This window comes from Podarcis melisellensis (genome assembly GCF_964234715.1).
Source record: "Podarcis melisellensis genome assembly, chromosome: 13".
Lineage (NCBI taxonomy): Eukaryota > Metazoa > Chordata > Lepidosauria > Squamata > Lacertidae > Podarcis > Podarcis melisellensis.
In genome coordinates, this window is record NC_138545.1 from 16,012,549 (window position 1) to 16,027,025 (window position 14,477).

At 42.2% G+C, this 14,477-nt stretch overlaps 1 protein-coding gene across 3 annotated transcripts; it reads left to right on the forward strand.

The window, feature by feature from the left end:
- The first annotated feature begins 781 nt into the window (after positions 1–781).
- Positions 782–13,329, forward strand: FUS (FUS RNA binding protein). 3 transcript variants are annotated; one of them, XM_081885757.1, is made up of 15 exons: positions 782–901; positions 2,948–2,972; positions 4,313–4,467; positions 4,863–5,004; positions 5,297–5,493; positions 5,709–5,916; positions 7,561–7,598; positions 9,023–9,055; positions 9,496–9,605; positions 10,739–10,868; positions 11,117–11,233; positions 11,519–11,654; positions 11,753–11,841; positions 12,031–12,178; positions 12,392–13,329. In XM_081885757.1, exons 1-15 carry the CDS (start codon positions 889–891, stop codon positions 12,429–12,431), a joined length of 1,581 nt encoding a protein of 526 aa, XP_081741883.1. In that variant the 5' UTR covers positions 782–888; the 3' UTR covers positions 12,432–13,329. The 3 variants fall into 3 exon arrangements, with proteins under 3 accessions (XP_081741883.1, XP_081741881.1, XP_081741882.1); XM_081885755.1 differs by lacking the exon at positions 782–901 and adding an exon at positions 1,759–1,831; XM_081885756.1 differs by lacking the exon at positions 782–901 and adding an exon at positions 1,759–1,831 and having other exon boundaries at positions 5,300–5,493.
- The last annotated feature ends 1,148 nt before the right edge of the window (positions 13,330–14,477 follow it).

Consider the following 14,477-nt stretch of genomic DNA (forward strand, 5'->3'; position numbering starts at 1 on the left):
TAAAATAGACTGCAAAGCCTTGCCCGTTGGAAGTACTGCATGTCTGTTGTAAAGACCCGTTAACTCCATAAAAGTAATCCTGATTGGCAAACGTGTTGGTCTGTTACAGCAAAACAAAGGAGAGTCCTATGGCAGAAACTAACAGAATTATAGTGAGGTAGGTAGCCCCTTTTTAAAGCCCCTTTTTAAACTTAGTTGGTCTCTAAGGTGCTACTGGACAATTTTTTAATTTTAGAATTATAGTGAGTGACACAACCCTTTGTGGAATAGAGTCCTCATCACCAGATCTAAGTGGGATCTAGTTTATGAAAGGATTATGGTTATAGTAAATCTCTAAGGCATTAAGATGCCACAATACTCTTTCCCCACTTTTTGTTTAAGCTCAATAAAATGCATTTATTCTTTCATGAACCCCCCCTCTTCTCCCCCCTCGCTTGTTAATTTGGTTGCTTCCAGGCTCGCTCCGTAATCTCACGCCCACTCTGCAGTCTGGACTGTACCATTCTCGGGCAGCAGGGGAGGCCAGTGGCACACATAAGCAGGGACCCCAACGACTTTCCTTTGGCAGTCCGTTTCATCGCAACCGCCGTCCCTTAATTCCTAAACAAACGGTCTCACACATATCCTAAATGTAAAAGAGGCACCTCGGTAGGCATGGTTACGAAGAGAAGCGTAGGAGCCCTGCTTTTTATTTATATCTATACAAAAGAAACGCCTGTTCTTTCTTTCTCCCCCCCTCTTGCGATGTGACATGGTGCAGCCCAGAGAAAACGGGAGGGGGAGGGTATATTTGGGGCAAAGTGTGGGGGCGGGAAAGAGAGACGAGGCGGGCGGAGAGGTTGGTGCTACGTAGCCCTTCTGAGGAGTGAAGCTTAGGGGGCTGCAGCCATGGCATCCAACGGTGAGAAGAAGGGACTTGGCAGCGGAGGGCGTGGGGCGCGTTTCAACCGGGGTCACAACAGGGGAGAATGGGAAACACCCCGCAGCCTTTGCTTTCTTCCCTCCAGGGGAGCTAAGTTTCTGGTCCTCGTGGCTGTGCAGACGATGGGGAACGGGAGGTCGATTGATGTTAAAAAGGGTTTAACATGAGGGTTAAAAAGGGAAGGGTAAGGTGAGGGGGGAGCAGGCTTAATGGTTGGTTCTGTCCAGTTAATTCCGAAAAACAGCGTTTTTGTCTTGGGTTATTTTTCTCCTCCTGACGAGACTCGGGAGCTTCCTTCCTAGGGGCTTGAGTGGGTTTCAGGCTAAATCGTCGATAGGAAAATCACTGCACTTGGCAGGTGAAGGGGAAGAAGGCTTTTGCGTGGGTTTTTTATTCTTGCAGTTCCAGGGTAGGAGGCGAAAGCTGCCTGTCTTCCCTCTCCCGTCAGTGGGGCAGGAATGGTGGGCGGAGGGTTCTCCGGCCTTCCCCGTCTGCTTTAGACAAATGTTTTTTAAATGGAGGCTTCGGGGTTTTCGTTCCCAAAATAACGGGGTGGTGATAAAGTCGAGGGCAAAAGGTGGACGTGATTGTAGAAGTAGTGCCGGATGAAAAACGGCTCCGCCTTCTAGAGAGCAGGAAGAGCCTTTTTTCTTTGCTCTGCTCCGCGCCGCAATCTCTCTAAACTGCGCAGTCTGCCGCCATTTTGTGATAGCGTGAGAACTAGGAAGCCGGGGAAGAGACGGACGGGGTTTCCTAGTCAGACTCCAGGGGCTCGGAGAGGTTAGGCCGTTGTGTAGCTGCGCGTGCGCGCGGTGGTCCCCTGAGCTACGGGCGGGACGAGGGGGGGCCGTATGGGCAGTGGAAAAATCCAGCCTGACGTGATGGTCGGCGTAGCAAGGTTTATTGGAGGTGGGGGCGGTAAAAATTGCGACCACGCATGCGCTTTTCTGCCTAGACGAGAAACGCGTACGTTGTTGCGCGTGCGTGTGAGGCTTGTCTTTGTCGCAGTGTTACATCCGGGTGCTTCCCCAACCGCCTGCACCTATCATTCGTTAATGCAAACGTCAGTCGCCCGCGTACTCCGCTCGTCAAGCGAGCGCCCTCCTCCCCTTAAAATCTCGGGTTTAGGTCCTATAAGGACCAGGCTGCTCTGTTTGTAACAGCCCGGCGCGGTAGCAAACTTCGTGTGAGTTTAATTAAAGGCTGTTCCTCTTATGTCTTAGTTCCTTGGGTGGGTAACTATCCTCTCTTGCACCCCTTGAAAACGCAGATTTTTTTTCCTTTCCCTCCGTACTGACGATGAAATTACATCGGTTTTTTAACCATCACATAAACTGAGTTTTTTTGGATGGGGAAAATTATTTATTGCTTGGAAAACCCTGGGGGAAGGGGAATATATAAATACACATTTTTTCTGATGACACCACAACTTCCTTCTACCCACATGGTTGGGTTCTGTTTATTAATTTTTGGATTTTTCTTCACTGCTGCTTTTGATTATTGTGAACAGTCCTGAAAATAAGGCAACAGTGGCATAAATGTAACTAAGTAATAAGTGCTTCATATGAGAAGTGTCAACGTTCAGAGTTGCTGTTCATTCCTAATCTCTTCCCTCAAACATTATGCCTCACAGCCTTGCTTTTTAAAATAGTTTCTCTTACCCACAATGAAGCTAGCAAGAGCGTTCCATATGTACATATATTTTGTGCAGTATCCATTGGATAGGTGAGTGTGTGTTACGATGAGAATCTGAACCCTTACCTTAGTATTTGCCTGAATTCTTGAAAGTTAAAAGTGTAGAGAGGCACTTGCCCCCCACACCTTGACTTTCAATTTGAATGGGGCTTCTGTTCATACACATAGTGCGTAGATGCCTGAAGCAAGCATCCATGTATGTCAATTTTGGCAAATGTGCCTTATCCACCATCCCATATGAATCATTTCTACTCTCTGTAGCAGTTAGTTAACTTGTGTGGAATCCTGCTCTTAAAATAGCTCAAACATTTTTATTTTGTCCCCTTACAGATTATAGCCAGTCAGCAACACAAAGGTAAATAAACCCTTGTATAATTCATCCTCCATGTATTGCATGTTTACAGGCTTTTAGATTGTGATACTCTTCTCACATAACTACAGTGTTAGCCATATGCGAGTAGTGCTTTTCTTGTCTCTGTAATCTTGAAGTAGGTCATGCTAGTCACCTCTGTAAAAACATGAAGGATGTTAGGGTGCCGTGAGCTGTTCCCAGAAGAATAGATAAACAAGATCCGACCTGTGGTTTGTTTAATCTTAATTTGCCAATACCAGAAAACCCTAATTTTCAAGTAGTGGTATTACGTACTGGAGAAAAAAAATGGGGAAAAAATATATTGTATGAAGCAGCTGACAAAACTTGTGATTCCAAATTTAGAAAAATGGTTAAAATCAAAGATTCCCTTCAAAAGCATAACTCATTAGTGCTGCTTCCAAGAGTTGTGGGGATTTAAGACTATTGTAAGAACATAGGAAGAGTGTTGAATCGGGCCAATAGCCCATCTAGCCCGGCATCCTGTTTTGACAGTGACCAGATGCTGATGGGAAACCATCAAGCAGGGCAGCAAAAGCACTCTCTCCTCCTAGGTTTCCAGCAACTGGTATTCAAAAGCATTGCTGCCTTCTGATTGTGGAGGTAAAGCATTGCCATCATGGCTAGTAGCCGTTGATAGCCTTCTCCAGGAGTTTGTCCAATCCCCTTTTAAAGACATCCAAATTTGTGGTCATTGCTTCCTCTTGTGGATGAGAAGTGCTTTCATTTATCTGTCCTGAATCTTTCAACATACAGCTTCCTTGGCTTTCCACAAGTTCTGGTGTCAAGAGGAGAAATTTCTCTCTCTCCACTCTCTTCATGTCATTCATAACTTTATAAATTTCAATCACATACCTTTTACTTGCCTTTTGTCAAAACTAAAAAAGTAGGCCAGTTTTAAAAACTTGTGGTTTATAGTCACCAAATCCTATACTAGACCCACTGAAATTCATGAACCTGTTAGTCATGTTCAGTGGGTCTACTCTGAAGAGAATCAGCATTGTAATTTATTTCTGGCCATTAGTCTTTTGAACAAAGTGAATTGTTGGTGTGTGTATCTTCATGCCACAATGAATCAATTAATTAGTCTTAACATTCCTTGTAATTTTCCTTACCCATTTGTGGTTGTTCAGACTTAATTGAAACACTCACAGAAGTAGGAGTTCAGTCAGATGCCTGCAATGACATAGCACACTGGATTTGAAAAGACAGAGGACAATGGTAGTGACAAGCTTGATTCTGGTTGGGAGTGCAAGATTGTGAATTTAGTTTACAGTTTAGTTATATGTTCCTTTGCTGAATATTTTTCTCTTGCTTTTCCTTAGTTATGGGGCCTACCCAACTCCACCCACACAAGGTTATTCTCAGCAAACCAGCCAGCCCTACGGGCAGCAGAGCTATGGTGGTTACGGACAATCGGCAGATACTTCTGGATATGGCCAAAGTAGTTACAGTTCTTCCTATGGCCAGACTCAAAGCTGTGAGTATTGTAGCTTATTTTGTTTTTTGTTCTCATGACTGTATAGGAAAATATGAGAGGAAATTGGCTTGTGAAGCACATGTCTTTCTGGAGCTAGGAGACAGGAAGGAAAACACAGTACTTAAAGTGTCCTTTCCGGATGCTGTAATGTGCAGCCTTTTCATTTTGCAATCCTGTGAAGCACTTAAAAGTAGCAAAAAGGTGACACAAGCACAAGCAGGGCTTCGAATCTAACATGCTCTCATCTCAGCACTGCTTAATTTGTTGTTCTATGGTCACATCTCGGGATGCATCAGTGTGGTTACATATTATTATTATTGAAGAACTGATTAGTTATTGCTACACAAATTGCATGCCATTTGAGATTAACAAGAGTGAATTGTTTTTCTGAACAGCTGGCTATGGCACCCAGTCAACACCACAGGCCTACGGCTCATCAACAGGATATGGCAGCAGTCAGACTTCTCAGACGTCTTATGGACAGCAGTCATCCTATCCCAGCTACTCTCAACAGCCAGCCAGTTCCACCACAGGAAGGTAACAGTTGAGAAATCCCAAACAACAAGAACTCACAGCAGGGATAGTGGTGTAAATCTTCTTCATATGCTTTAGGCTTTACTTTTTTTACATTAAATCTGCTGAAATTTGCCTGATTAAACCCCAGGTGTACTCTGCTCTTTAGTCGTACAATCATCCTGAATTCTTAAGCAGTATTCCAAATGGAATCCTGGAGCTTAAAGCCTCAGACTTCGTATAAAGCCAGAACAGTATTGTAGGATGGTCTGTGTATTGAACTCTTTGTCCTTTGTTTGTGTCTCCTTGAAATCAGCAGTTACGGTACCAGCTCTCAGACCTCTACCTACGGACAACCCCAGAGTGGAGGCTATGGGCAGCAGTCCAGCTATGGCAGCCAACAGCAGAGCAGCTATGGGCAGCAGCCTTCTTACAACCCACCCCAAAGCTACGGCCAGCAGAGTCAGTATGGCAGTGGCAGTAGCAGTGGAGGAGGTGGCGGTGGTAGTGGATGTGAGTACTTTTTCCTTTCCTTTCACTTCCAAAAGCCAAACATGAGTACTGTGAGCCAAATTTCATGCAGTGCAGTGTAGAAGCCAATGGCTGCCCCCCAGTGAGAAGCAAGGGGATCTGTAGAATCTTCATTCTTTTCCCCCACTCAAAAAATTCCAGGTCTCTTTGCTAGCAGAAACTATTGCTAACACCCCCCTTTTTTTAACTTTCTCCAGCTGGTGGCTACGGACAGGATCAGTCTTCCATGAGTGGAGGTGGTAGTGGAGGAGGCTACGGCAGCCAGGATCAAGGAGGATATGGCGGCCAGCAAGACCGCAATCGTGGAAGAGGCAGTGGAGGAGGTGGCGGTGGCGGATACGGTAGAGGTGGCTTTGATCGGAGTGGTGGAAGAGGTGGCAACAGAGGTGGTCGTGGAGGCATGGGGTAGGTGTCCAGTCCATAGTTGTGGGAGAGGGAGTGGGTTTTCTTTAATTAGCATCTCTCCTAGTACTTGCCATAAAAGCTAACCTCTTCTGGGCGGGTGCAGTGTGTGAACGGCTGAAATATATAAAATTGTTGGTAATCAAGGGTGGGCTACCACCATGTATGCTGCTGGGGGTCAGTGTGTTTTTCTCTATGGGGTGAATCTAAATGGATGTCAAAATGGTTTTTGTTCCTTGTCTGCATGTGAAGGAGTTAAAAACTCTTACTTTATGAAAATCAACCATTGCAGTAACAAGTCTGTGCATGGGGCAAAACATCGTATTTTCATCTTGGATCTGTTGACAACCTCAAAAGGCGCACTTGATATGAACATAATTACTGTTCCTCAAAGGTGAATTACGGTCCTCTTTGAGCAATGTTGCCGTTCCATACAAATATATACAAGAACTTTAGTACTTCTTATGGGGGGAAATCGGTATCTAGACACTAGGGTTATCCTTCAACCCCCCAGTGTTAACCTGATGAGGTGCACTGAAGGGGCCTGGTTTGTATATGCTGATAAATTGAAGGTTATATGAATCTCTTCAGTAAGAGATTTTGCAAGACAAAGCTTCTATGCAGGTTGTAAGCCAGCTTTCATTGGGCTCATAATGCTCATAATGCTGTGGTCTAGCCGTGTAAGCCAATGTAGGCTAAAAGGATGTGTTTTGGTTTTCCCACATAGCGGCTGGACTTTCTGTACTTGTGGTTTATGTGTTGCAAAGCAGTATCCTTAATGCTGTTGGGTGTGCGTTAAGCCTCGGTGAAGGGGTGGTTAAAATTGGTATTTGACGAGGCAATGGTTGCTAAGCAACATTGGCTCTGGGCTCCTGTTGACTGGGAGAGATGAAATAGTAGAGAGGTGAGTATAGGTGGGGGCAGCTGAAGTGTTGTTTGCTTATGAAAAGTTGTTGATCTGTTAACAATACCTGCTCTGTTAACAAATTCTGCATTTTGTGTGCCACAGGTGTGAAAGTCAATGAACTTTAATCAAATCTCCACCTTCCACATGTTAGTTAAGGGTCTGAGGAAGGGAGAGAGATCTTATGGCAGGCAGATAATGCAGTCTTTAGAGCTGAAATAACGTACTATTACGAATATGCTATGATGAGGGAATGGGTTTTTACGTGCTTTCAAAGCAGTTATCTGCATTTAGGGTTGTAAACAACAAAAGCTTTGCAAAAATACAAGGCACAAACTTGAGAAGGGTGAACTGGAATTAACAGCGTGCACGGTATACAATATTTTAAAAACGAGCTTGGTTCACCAATCATGCCAAGAATAGGACGGCAACAAGGAAACCAGCATTGTCTCGAAAGCTGCATCACGACGCCTCGTGTAACGTTTCAAGATCGGAAGCAAGAATGACAAAACACTAGAGCTGTTTCATTTGCAAACCTTCTCAAGGGTGTATTGATCCATTTAAAAAAAAAAACACAAATGCTAAGGGCAAAGAAAAGGTGGAGCAGGTTGTCTTTAGATCTTCAGGAAGAACCAAACAAAAGTGTTGGCCAGCATCTTAATGGATCTGGTGTAGTTTCTAGCAACAAAACCTTTTAGTCGTGGAAAAAAAAAGCATCATTATCTTCTAACTTATCTCCTCAGCGGTGGTGAGCGAGGTGGTGGCTTCAATAAATTTGGTGGTAAGTCCAAAGAGTTCAAAAACTTGAACCGCAAAAGTGTATTTCTATATATTATTTTTCGGAGAGACTGATGTTTGTATGCCAAAGGGTTTGAAAAGCCACCGTTTATCAGATAAAAACCTATGGGAGCATCCCCTGTTGTGGCACATATGCCAAAATGGTTGGTTGTATCTGTGGTGTTGACTTCCACATTATGGGGCTTTCTACTCAGCCAAGTTCTTGGTGCCAATACAGTACATTTTGGTTGTATGTTTTGCAACAAGATGGGAGAAAATCAATAATCCAAAGACGTGTTTTGCGGGAGAATGTGAGAGAGAAAATCACTTTGTAAGTGTTGGTTTTGTTTGTTGTCTCTCCTTTAAAAAACACATGAGAACGTTGGGTTAAAGCGTCTTAATGGAAGTGCATGCAGTCCTGAGGAAACATGGTAAAACAAAGGTTTATGGTACCTTGCTTAAAAAGTTACTGGTACAGGAATCAAGGGAGGGACCGCTCCCTTCAAACTTGGAAGTGTAACTTTGTTTGTATGAAACTCTTAAGAGCTCTTTCACAAATAAGTGGTTTCATGGGCTTCTATTTTAAGAGAGTTTGGTTTTAACATTACGAAGTTTCACAAATGGTCGTTTTGAACATGATTGTACCAAATCAAAAGAATTGTTTTTTAAGGAACGTTCCCATAGGGTTTGCTGAAAAAGGCTTGGCATGAACAGTAAAACACACTTATATAGGATTGTTAATGCATTTGAGACCAGTGTTGGGCATATGCTTTCAAAAATTTAAGATTGGGTGCAATAAAAGGTGTCGAAATGGTAAATATATATATATACACATACGTGTAGAATATGTTAATAGTAGAGTGGTGATGCAAGTAAATAACCAGATGGTTTCTAAGAACATAAAGCTCTCATTTCTAAAGGGCTTATTCAAAATGTGTACTATGGTGTAAGATGGTTTGTTCTCTGTGCATAAGTTAAAAAGTGTCTCGTCTCATGAACCAAATCCAGAATAGATTGCAAAGGTGCTGGAGACTTAAAAGACTGAACAAGGGTCAGTAGAAGACTCTGGGTAGCAGTGGCTAATGTATGCTATAAAAGATGTCAAAATAGTGGTTCTCCAATGGTGTTCTGGGTGTGTGTCTGGAGGCCATGCTCCTCCCTGCAGAGCTGCAAAAAAATAGGTCTAGTATGACGTGGAGGAAAGAGTTGTAACTGGTTTTGCAGTAAGCAGTCTTGTAATTAAGACGTGGACCACTTCTGACTGAATGGGAGTGTTTGTTTTGCACTAAAACTCACCTTGGAACAGCACATGTTCCAACACTGGCCTGTTTCTGATGTGGTCGTGATGGTGGTGCTGATGTGAGAAAACAGTTTGGAAGTTCTCACTCGCTAACTGAATCTCTCCTTCCTTATTTTCATGTGCAAAAGGACCACGGGATCAAGGATCACGCCACGATTCTGGTAAGTGGCTGCAAACCTGAATGTGAGGCCAGCGGAAAAGTATTTCCAGGCTTCCACTTTGAAGAGAGGGGTAAAAATGTCAAAGGAAAACCAGAGAAGCCTATGTTGTCCTTAGACTGCTTTTCTACACTTAAAACCTTTTTTTCCCCTTCTTTTTTTTGTATTACTGTGAAAAGCAGAGTTTCATGTAATCAAGTTGCCTTTTAAAAACCCACAAACTTTGTAAACTGCAAAATAGATTAATTGTGCAGATTTGAGTTCTGTTCAACTGAGGTCTTCGGACAGTAACCAAAATTTTGTCTCAATTTGGAAAACTGCTTCGTGTGGTTCAGTATTCATTGGAGTACAAGTTTGGAACTTTCATTTAGAGGCTGTAGGAAGAACTTTATTGGGAAGCAGAAATTATGATGGAAGATAGAGCTAATTCTCATTCCTTGCAGCTGGCGAGCAGGATAACTCGGACAACAACACCATCTTTGTTCAGGGACTTGGTGAAAATGTAACCATTGAGTCGGTAGCAGATTACTTCAAGCAGATTGGCATCATTAAGGTAAATTGTGCTATTTATGCCTGTGAGATGATCCCATTACAAATAAGGCTGCATTTTATAGGTTGCACTATACTCTGGTTGTAAAGTGTGCAGTGTAGAAGTGGGTAATGAGAGCTTGAAGGGCTGGTTGAGAGACTGAGCTGGCTAAAAAAAAGCAGCTACTAGTGGAGTTGCTGTTGGCAAGTAGAATCACAAAACACTGAATGGACAGAGCAGTGCAAAAAGCCTGCACTAGGTAGGATGCATCAATTGGATATTTTTTATTTAAATCAGATTTTTTAAATTTTAAATTGGATTTTTAAAATAAAATGCTTTTGGGGGGAAAATCTTTCTAAAGATAGTTTTCTGTTTAAGTTACATTATAGTCCAAACGCTATTCATCAGGAAATAAGGATTTGTTTTTTCACATGTGCTAAAGCTCAGTCTCAGGTGGTTTTTTTTATCGTTTAACCACATCACTTAACAAACATGGATACGTATGCTATAATGTTTTAGTTAATTGTTATTCAGGAAATAATTATTTTTCTCCTTCCAATAAAGAACAGCAGAAAAGTCCAAATATAAACAGTTAACTTATTAAACCTCACAATAATGTCATAATTATCTGCCTATGTATTTCTAATAGTATAACCAAACCAGTAATTTTTGATATAACTAAAAACTACTGTGAAAATTTATTACTCCAAAAATGAAACCTTCATCTGGTTGTAAATATTAAGATTATACCAGCAAGAATGAGTCTTTCTGTAAAAAAAAAAAAGAAAAAAAGATTTACTGACTAGTGATTTAAATCTATTTGATTTAAATCAAATCTACCCTGCTTTAGCCCTACCTACTTTCAGAGACTAATTGGTAGACAAACCTTTTGTTGGATATCTTTACACTCCAAAGGAGAATTCATGATGTCAGCAGTAATCTGCCCAGAACCTCATGAGCACATTCATTAACCTTCAGGGCTGTATAGGCAAGTTACGTTTCACATTTAAAGGTAATTTCCATGCAGTAGTCTTGCACATCAATTGCAGCTCCCTAAACGGTTGTAGTCGGCACCTGTCATGTATTGAAAATTGGATGCAAGAACATTGAATTAGATCTTTCCAGTAGATTGATCTTGTGCTTTTTTTTGTAAACAGACAAACAAGAAAACAGGACAGCCTATGATCAACCTGTACACCGATCGCGAGACAGGAAAACTGAAAGGAGAGGCCACAGTTTCCTTTGACGATCCCCCATCTGCAAAGGCTGCCATTGACTGGTTTGATGGTATGGTGCTGACTTTGAATTACTTTTTTTGACTTTTGAAAGAGTTCCTTTGCTTGTACTTTGAAGGCTTCTTTTTGCCTCCACTACTAGGCTTCTGGGGGGTGGGGAAATGATGAGATATAAATTGATGAATAAGTATTGAAAGAGACATAGATGTGCAGTAGAGGAGAGGTGCCAATAGTGAAATAATTGCTTCTATCTTTATATCGGAAAAATGTAATCCTTTTCCCTGCTCTTCTCTTAACCAGGAAAAGAATTCTCAGGCAACCCTATCAAAGTATCATTTGCTACCCGGAGGGCAGACTTCAACAGAGGCGGCGGTGGTGGCAATGGCCGTGGAGGAAGAGGCCGTGGCGGTAGGGGAGGTATATTCCATGTCATTGCTGTGGTTGATAAGTAGTGAAGTGTGTTGCTTGTAGCAGTATTGGCTCTTGTTATACCTGTATTGGGTTTCAGCAAGGGAGGGGGAGGAGGACCAACATGTGTTGTGCAGCCATTCTGAAATAAGGGAGTTGAGGTATGGGTACTGCGGTCTTTCTAGGGAAGAAAGGTAACCTAATATAAGGTGTTTATCAGCAAGGAAACATTCTGCAAAAAATCCTTTTTCACTTGGCTGCTGCCACTGATTTTTACATGCCTCTTTCCTTTAGGACCCATGGGCCGTGGTGGATTTGGTGGTGGAGGAGGTGGCGGCAGCAGCAGTGGTTCCAGCGGGGGCAGCAGGGGGGGCTTCCCCAGCGGAGGAGGTGGTCAGCAACGTGCAGGAGACTGGAAATGCCCCAACCCGTAAGCAGTCTGCTTTAGTTGTTTAGATATGAAGGTAGAAATGGGGTTAATGACTATTGGAACTCTAAATCATCTGTCTTCCCCAAATGTGTTTTTAGGACTTGTGAAAACATGAACTTCTCATGGCGTAATGAATGCAACCAGTGCAAGGCACCAAAGCCAGATGGGCCTGGAGGACCACACATGGGTGAGTTTAAGGTTTTACTTTTCTCTCTGTGTGAAACCAATTACTGTATATCCTGTTCCCTTGCTGGCGGATTCTTTTCCGTCTGTGTGAGATACACAGTTTGCCTATTTGGCACAACGGCATCAGTGAGAAAAGCACATTTCTCATTTCAAAATAGTTGCATAATACAAATCTGTTTTTTCCCCCCAGGAGGGGGATTTGGTGAAGAACGACGCGGAGGCCGAGGAGGCTTTGACAGGGGGGGCTTCCGGGGAGGCAGGGGCGGAGACCGGGGAGGATTCAGAGGCGGAAGAGGCGGAGACAGAGGCAGCTTTGGACCAGGAAAAATGGATTCGAGGTAAAGGTTACTTCAGTGGTGGCTACTGTAAAGGCTCAGGAATAGGAATCTAGGGATTCTGTTTTTGGGGAGTGAAAGAGGGAGGCTGAGGTTGTGACTGTTGGATCCACTTGCTGGGTTTGCAGCCTAGCCTTGGGGCTATTGATAGTTATTGTATAACAAACAATACAAATATGCAAATTTAAAATGTAAACTTTCCTTTCTCCTTTGCAGAGGGGACCACAGGCAGGACCGGCGTGAGAGACCCTATTGAGCCTGCATAGGATCCCAGACCATGTGAATTTATAAACTTTTTTTATTTTGTATGATGTCCAACTTCATTGCAAACCTGTGTATTCCTTGCTGCGTTTGTGTACAAACTTTGTATTCCCTTCTATTTTATGTTGACTGTATTTGGAAGTAATCCTATACATTTAAAAGCCAAAATGTTTTAGTCATGCATGTATAACTGCTGGGCGGGGTGGGATAGGGCACTTGAATAATAAAGATGTTTTCAGTCAATTCTGAAAATAACATTGTTTTATTTGACTTTGTAAAAGTAACTCAACTGTTTAAAAAGCATTGTTTGAAAAGCTTTTGTATTTGTATACATTTTCCAACTTTAACATAATTTTGAAAAATGTGAATTGCTATAAAACAAATCTGCACAGTATCTCAACTGTTGTAGTATGGGAGGAAGTTTACATTCAACTGAAAAACTCACTTTTTGACTCTTGCATTGGTTTTGATTTAGCAAGCAATAGCTAAAAGCATAATCAGTTTAATGGTAGGCATGTGATGTTTAACAACTCACTCTTGGATCATCTGGTAGTGTTTATGAAAGGAGGGTTGTCCATGTTACTTACTACTCAAGAACAGTAATGTCTGAATTGATAAGAGCATGTGAGTGCTTCATTTATCGTGATTTGGTAAATCTCAATACATAAGCAAGCCTTTGCTGTTAAGCATTTTTGCATACCAAGTCAGTGGCTGGTACAGGGTGGGTGGAAATGTTTCACTTCCTTTAAGATACTTCTCATTTTTAAGAATGCAGCCAAAATTTTTCAGTGTGGCATCCTTAGAGTCCTTCCCTTGCCTTTATGAGGTTCACATACCTATGGCTTAAGCCTAATTTCATACATAAATAAGCTCAAGTCTAGCTACGCTGTTAACACTGATGGAGCTGACTCAATGTATACACTGCTGTTGATGAAATCTCCATGGAATGCCATTGAAATGTACGCGATTCATAGTGATTTGGATACAAAAGTCTCAAAAGCATGGTGGGGAGGCAATTTCCTCTTGTGCTGTTTAATTTTCTTATATATTTTTTAAAAATAGATTCTTTTTATCATATCCTGGAATTGCTGGTTGGGTTTGTTTAAAGAAAAAATACATATAAATGTCATAGACATAATTACAATTGTACTTGGCTGTCAGAAACTTGGATATTAAGGCCAAAGCCTTTTTACATCCTCTGTGTTAAACACTGCTGTTTTGTAGTCTTGAAGCATCAGTGACTGCACTCTACTAAATCCAGTCTTTGCTAAGTTAATTTGAATTCCTTTTAACACTGGTGTGCAGCTAGTACAGTTCATTAATGCTTTGCATTGCATAATAGTGTACTTTGACCTTTGTGACTCAAATGAACAGGCAATGAAGCTTGATGCCTAAAGCCAAACTTTTAAAGTCACAAACCAGTCTTTGTATTTACATTTTGCTTGATTCTTGGTTTTAATTACATCTGAGTGGGCTCTGTGCAGATACTTTCGATATTCTTTGACTTTGACGAATTTGTAATCTGGCCTTGACTATGAAGGCTCATGTTGCTAAATTATCTTCCATACAAAAAGCAGTAATGATGCTCATGCCAGGGAGAAGGCTTTGCTGAAATTCCTCTCTAGCATGCTCCTTGGAGGCAGGGTTTGGTGATGGGTTGAACAATCATGCAAGTCTCAACCTGTAAACTAAAATAAATTGGTACCTCGGGTTACATACGCTTCAGGTTACAGACTCCGCTAACCCAGAAATAGTGCTTCAGGTTAAGAACTTTGCTTCAGGATGAGAAGAGAAATTGTGCAGCAGCAGCAGGAGGCCCCATTAGCTAAAGTGGTGCTTCAGGTTAAGTACAGTTTCAGGTTAAGAACAGACCTCCGGAATGAATTAAGTACTTAACCCGAGGTACCACTGTAGTACAACAGCCCAAGTGCAGCTTTTCTTCACAGCTTCTACTTAAGAGAATGCATGTGTGTGTGTGTGTGTGTGTGTGTATGCGCGCACACACGCACCTGCGCCATTCCACCATCCCTCCCGGAACTAA

What these genes read in the sequence shown, in the direction of transcription:
- FUS (XM_081885755.1), top strand. Translation starts at nt 1,774, where the DNA reads ATGGGCAGTGGAAAAATCCAGCCTGACGTGATGGTCGGCGTAGCAAGG. An exon ending in CGTAGCAAGGTTTATTGGAG is followed by an intron (nt 1,832 to 2,947) that starts GTGGGGGCGGTA and finishes GTCCCCTTACAG; the next exon opens with ATTATAGCCAGTCAGCAACA. An exon ending in AGGTGGCGGTGGTAGTGGAT is followed by an intron (nt 5,494 to 5,708) that starts GTGAGTACTTTT and finishes AACTTTCTCCAG; the next exon opens with CTGGTGGCTACGGACAGGAT.